This window comes from Triticum dicoccoides, chromosome 4B (assembly GCF_002162155.2).
Source record: "Triticum dicoccoides isolate Atlit2015 ecotype Zavitan chromosome 4B, WEW_v2.0, whole genome shotgun sequence".
Classification (NCBI taxonomy): domain Eukaryota; kingdom Viridiplantae; phylum Streptophyta; class Magnoliopsida; order Poales; family Poaceae; genus Triticum; species Triticum dicoccoides.
The window spans coordinates 3,102,854-3,108,279 of NC_041387.1; the positions used below are offsets into that span (position 1 = coordinate 3,102,854).

At 45.2% G+C, this 5,426-nt stretch overlaps 1 protein-coding gene across 4 annotated transcripts in view; it reads right to left on the reverse strand.

Moving 5' to 3' along the window:
• Positions 1–4,632, reverse strand: part of LOC119294474 — an 11,957-nt gene extending 7,325 nt beyond the window's left edge. For 3 of the 4 annotated variants that reach the window (XM_037572664.1, XM_037572660.1, XM_037572663.1), the window contains exons 1-6: positions 4,080–4,632; positions 2,930–3,513; positions 2,631–2,819; positions 2,375–2,539; positions 1,524–1,649; positions 1,186–1,438 (exon numbers count right to left, since the gene is read on the reverse strand). In XM_037572664.1, coding sequence (XP_037428561.1) covers positions 1,186–1,438; positions 1,524–1,649; positions 2,375–2,539; positions 2,631–2,819; positions 2,930–3,168 — 972 coding nt within the window. In that variant the 5' untranslated portion in view covers positions 3,169–3,513; positions 4,080–4,632. Of the gene's footprint in view, positions 1–1,185; positions 1,439–1,523; positions 1,650–2,374; positions 2,540–2,630; positions 2,820–2,929; positions 3,519–4,079 lie in introns of all 4 variants that reach the window. The other variant, XM_037572661.1, reaches the window with a different exon arrangement.
• Between the last annotated feature and the right edge of the window lie 794 nt (positions 4,633–5,426).

Genomic DNA, 5,426 nt, shown 5'->3' on the forward strand with positions numbered 1-5,426 from the left:
TTCTGCTAGCTCTGCCACTGAAACCAATGGCTTAATCTATTACAGACTACCTCTATGTCACCCGACTAATGGTTGGTACTTGACTTGTTGTGCCTTTATCTTGTGTCAATGCCAATGTTTCTCCTTTCATTCTTTGAAGTCCCGGTTGGGGTATGGAAAAGATTGGCTTTTTATCGATCTAGATTTTTTTGGCAAATTGACGAAAACAAGGCTAAATATCAGTTGGCAAAATGGGACATAATTTGTAGACCGAAGGACCAGGGAGGCTTGAGTATTGAAAATCTGGAGGTGAAAAACAGGTGTTTGCTCAGTAAATGGTGGTACTGTCTAAATATCTTTATTCCGAAACGCTGTCCCAGGTTATGGCACAACCATCTGATTCCCTGTTCTGGAAGGGGGTTATGAGGACAAAGGTCACCTTCTTCAACATGACTAAATTCATTGTAGGGAATGGACAGGATACTAGGTTTTGGGAGGACACCTGGTTTAATGGAATTGTCGAAATGACGTCGCCAAAACAATATGACGTCGCCTTTAACAGACAAACCATTACAAACATTTTGCAGGTCATCTTCAGAGCGTCTACCTAGATCTGTACATGGTCCCTACTCAGCCATGCGGACCACAGGGCGCATATGGATATTGGGTGCAGCCGATGGGAGATGGTTGCACGGGATACATACAACCGGTTTGGATGGCGGTCCAATAATAGGACAGGCGTCGCCGGTTGTGGCATTTATTTATTTTCTTCGACTTATTGTTTAGTTTCGAGACTACTTGTTGGAACCTTTTATTTTAATAAATGGTTGTGTGCATCAAGAGATGCAGAGGCCGGGGGTACGCCTCCTTTTCGGGAAAAAAAATCTTGTGTCGATGCATGTGCAACTTAACCACATTTGTGACTCGTTTCCTTCTCTTGAGTTGGATTAACATGGGCGAGGAGAATGCACATTGATATAAGATACATTTCAGAAAATAACCTGGCTATATATAGCCCTTTATAAGGTACTCCTTCCGTCCCAAAATTTTTGTCTAAGATTTGTCTAGACACGGATGTATCTAACACTAAAACGTAACTAGATACATCCATATTTAGACAAACCTAAGACAAGAATTTTGGGACGGAGGGAGTATATGCACATCGAATCAGCAAATAAGTAGTTCGGATTTATGCGCTACTCTTACCTCATAGTGTGCCCAATCTCTTGTGTGACCTCGGCTGATCTTAGATTTCCACTCAATGATCACAATGTTCTCTTCACTGAATTTTCCACCCCAGCTGATACGACGGGAATGATTCGCTAAAATACCGACGATCAAGGTCTGCATAACACGGCTCCCATGAAATGTTGGAGTAAGAATAGAAGTTTTGCCCCTAATTATAGGCACACATTGCACAAGGGCATCAGTTTTCCTAAAGTCTTCAAACATCTGCATTCTAAATATGGAAGACAAATAATCTTTGTGTTATGTCAAATAAAAGAGGGCATGTGTAACCGTTTGCTAAAGATAGAATATCAAACCTCTCTGGAAATCCGTTAAAAGATAAGCATGTGCCATTAATTGTTGTTTCCTCAATTACAAAACCGTTATCAAGTAGGAACTTCCTTACGAATTTTCGAGCAGAAGGTAGCAAGCAACAGTCAACCCTGAAATGAAATCAATGAATTATGATCAGGATCACGGTGACCTACTTGTAGACAAGACATGCATGCATATAACACACGCATGCTTTTTTTTTGTGATGTATCAGGCATGTTGTGCTGTTGCCCACAGCTTAGCTATTTATTTCTCTCTCCTTTGTGCCTCTATGTTTTTCCTTGTGTTGACCTCTGTATTCGATTGTGCTTGTATCTCTTTTGTGGATTTATTTATAAAGCGTGGCACGATGCCTTTTTCAGAGAGAGAGAGAGAGAGAGAGAGAGATCAGCGAGTGGTTAATGACAATTTGGCATGTAAGCTGTTATAAATGCAATATTTTCTTTTACAGGAAGTTATAAATGCATTATTGTCCATCGCCTCCATAATGAGAACATATGCATGTGGCTTGTCCATAATGTAATTTGTGCATAATTACTTACTATGCACTACAGAGGTAGTACGATATACTTACTAGCATCAGATGCATGATATTAGTGTATGATATTCCCCACTCTATGAGAATTCTAAGTTGTAATGGTTTTTATATCCAAATATTACCAAGTTAGCCCAAGCATCAATCTGAAATTCCATATGCTTGCACATAAACACTAATCCAACGAAAGGTGCAAGCAATCCATGGATACACAGGGTGAACAGTTGTGCCTAGTACGTTGTTCGAGGGACAGGAAAAACAGTTGCTAGCAAAGAGTATGATTAAACACATCACGCGTACTTGTTGATCCGGCCGTTGCATATATCTCTGATCAGACCAACGTCGGCACTGAGTTCCCACATCTCCTCGTAAGAGACTTTTATAGTGTATGGTTTGGGTGTCTTGTACTTGTTGTTCCCGAAGGCCGTCCCAGCTAGCTGTTCTTCGTAAACCCTACTATTAGATCTGAATAAAAAACGAGAGTATAGTTAATTAGATTAGAACGAAACTAATAAAGAACTGAGCCCAGTTAATTTAGGAATTAGGAACTCCTTACGCGAGGTGATTGTAGAATTCATTACTAAGAGTTGTCTTAGGTATTATGGCAGGTTCATGACGGCCACCGTTCTCGACGACTTGAGCCCAGGTGGCTGGTCTTGTGCCGTCGGGGCCAGCTCGGCGGTTGGGTGGTACAGGTGCCGCAGCCGGTGCCTGGGTTGGCCGCGGGGCTTGCCGAGCCGTAGACCTAGTGCAGGAAGAAGATGAGATCTGCTAGTGATACGTGCTTGATCTGGCTGGCCAGAGGTTGCTGTACCCATCAGTCAGGAGTGTATAGTTGTGGGCGGCCGGTCGTACCTGGTTGGCGAGAGTTGTGGGGCTGAGGTGGCCGCTGGCGGGGTAGAAGGTTTGGAGCGGCGCGACGATGAGGAAGCGATTGGTTTCCGTGGCGATGATGGGATGAGGTCGCCTGCTGGTGCCACGCTTTGTCGGATCCGCGGGTAATCCTCGTCCGGAGCGGATCTGCTGGTTGATCCCTGACGATTCACGGCTGCTTGGGGAGCAGATGCTCGCGCAGGACGCTCTCGCCGTGGCATCTCTCAGATCTTGTGTTGTGTGTTAGGTTTTGCTTCGGCAAAGGAAGAGGAAGAACGACGACGATTCGTAGGCGTCACTAAGATCACAAAGGGCTGGCTAAACCACGGCGATTTGTCATTAAGATCAAAAGAAGCTGGCTAAACCTTTCATGAGAGCTCGCCGTGTGCTTGATAACGACCGGCCGGAGAAGTCGGTCGTCGCCCCCTCCTCTTCTCCTCCGGCCCATAGTAGTATAGGAAGAAAGAAAGGAAGAAGTGCATGGTTTCGTCAGTATTGGGCTCCTTGGAAGAAACTGTTGGGTCAGATGTATTTTTCAGACGCAACTGTTGGGCTTCTTCTTTGGCCTGCGCTGCAATTATCTCAATCAGAAATACAGTATTACTAAAAAAAATAATCAGAAATACAGTAATAATTCTGCGAAAAAACAATAATTTCCCCTCAAAAAATTTATAATTGTCTCTTTCTTTCCCGAAAGCAGCCAGCCAATTTCTCCGAAGTTGTTTTCATAGTGGAAAATTCATTTTCTTTCTTTCTTTGAAAAGGTCAACAGTAAATGCATGTCGCAATAAAAAGGAGTACGTAAATGAATTGAGAACATGAAACCATATTTACAGAACTTAGCCTCGGAGATGTCTGAAAACTCATTATTTATATAAAAATAAGTATCGGAGATTGATGAGGTCCTCACGATGGCTGTCCATCACAAACAAAAGAAGCCATCTTTTTTCTTTTTTTTTCTTTTTTTTTGCGGGTGAGATGAAGCCGTCTTTGTATGCACAATTAGCTACAAACTAAGCCGCAGTAGACCTATAGTATGCCGTTGTTCAATATCTCTAGATCAGATGTCCATATATAATATGGATATACCTTAACCAAGAGGGAAAATTTAAGCAGTGAAACGTACATATACCTTTTAGTTCAATTGGCGGTAGAGGCACGCCGGAGGACACGACTATGTGGAAGTAGCCAGAAAACATCTAGCGGCCATGGCGATGAAGCTCCGCTTCTGCGACAACGGGCTTCCAGGCTGCTTTGGCCGCGGTGGACCTCTATCGGATCCGCTTACATGGAAAAGTTTCATGTACTTGATCCAGGATTAATCTGTACATAGACCGGGCACACATCCACGCCGGCCGGCGCCGCAAACCCATCTGCCCTTGTCCTTGTGGTAGAAGCTACGCATCGGCCATGGGGATGAACTCAATGGTTCTGCGACAGCCAGCTTCGAGCTATACCATCTTCCCTGGTCGTTGTGGAAGAAGCTAGTCATCGCCCATGGAGATGATGAAGCTCAATAGACGGCTGCCTTCGAGCTATACCATCTTCCCTGGTCGTTGTGGAAGAAGCTAGGCATCGCCCATGGAGATGATGAGAAGCTCAATGGTTCTGCGACGGCTGCCTTCCAGGTATACCATCTACCCTGGGCGTTGTGGAAGAAGCTATTCCCTTTTATCTTCATGGGCGATGACTAGCTTCTTCCACGACGCTTGCTAGTAAGTTAATTCCCTTTTATCTTCATTTCCCAGGGTGGGTCCACCATCTCTCTCCCTATCCAACCAAATATTGACACATCAGCGTGTAAGTTAATTCCCTTAGCGCAAGCCCGTACGTCTAGCAAAACTCGTACCGATTCAAGTCCCAATCAATAAGGCGTGCCTATGAGGTTTCGTTGATCGGGCTCGCAGAACATGTGGCCTTTCAATCAACACATATTCCACTACTAGGACTTTTCAACGAAATGCCAGCTGCCAGATGTTCTTTTCATCTTGTTGGAAGAATGCTTGCGGAAAGGTTGTCGTATTTCAGCATTTCCAGCAGACATGCACCTACTTGAGTTGACCAAGCAAAATTAAATTTTAAATAGCGGTCTATGCTTTTAAGTCATGACTCGGCAAGAAGCTATAAGAAAACGAAAATGTTAACGCCCACACGTGTGGGCGTTCACCACTCCGTCCACACGCAAGCATCGCCGCTGGTTTCGGTACGCACGAATCTTGGAGCAAAAGGGCTGGTTTTCGGCGCCACGTAGGACGATTCTCGTGTGCGGTGTGCGAGTGGGTTCGCCCGCACGGTGGTTGCCATCCCGCGGTCAGCGGTTGCCACTGAGAGGCGTGCGGTGGAACTGCCATGCGCCCGCACGCCACGTTCCGACCGCGGTTGGCGTCAAACACGTCGCACACCCCTCCACCCTCTCCCTCACGGTTCCATTCACTCACCCCCGCGTCGCATTTACTGGCACAACCCACTCGCACTTCAA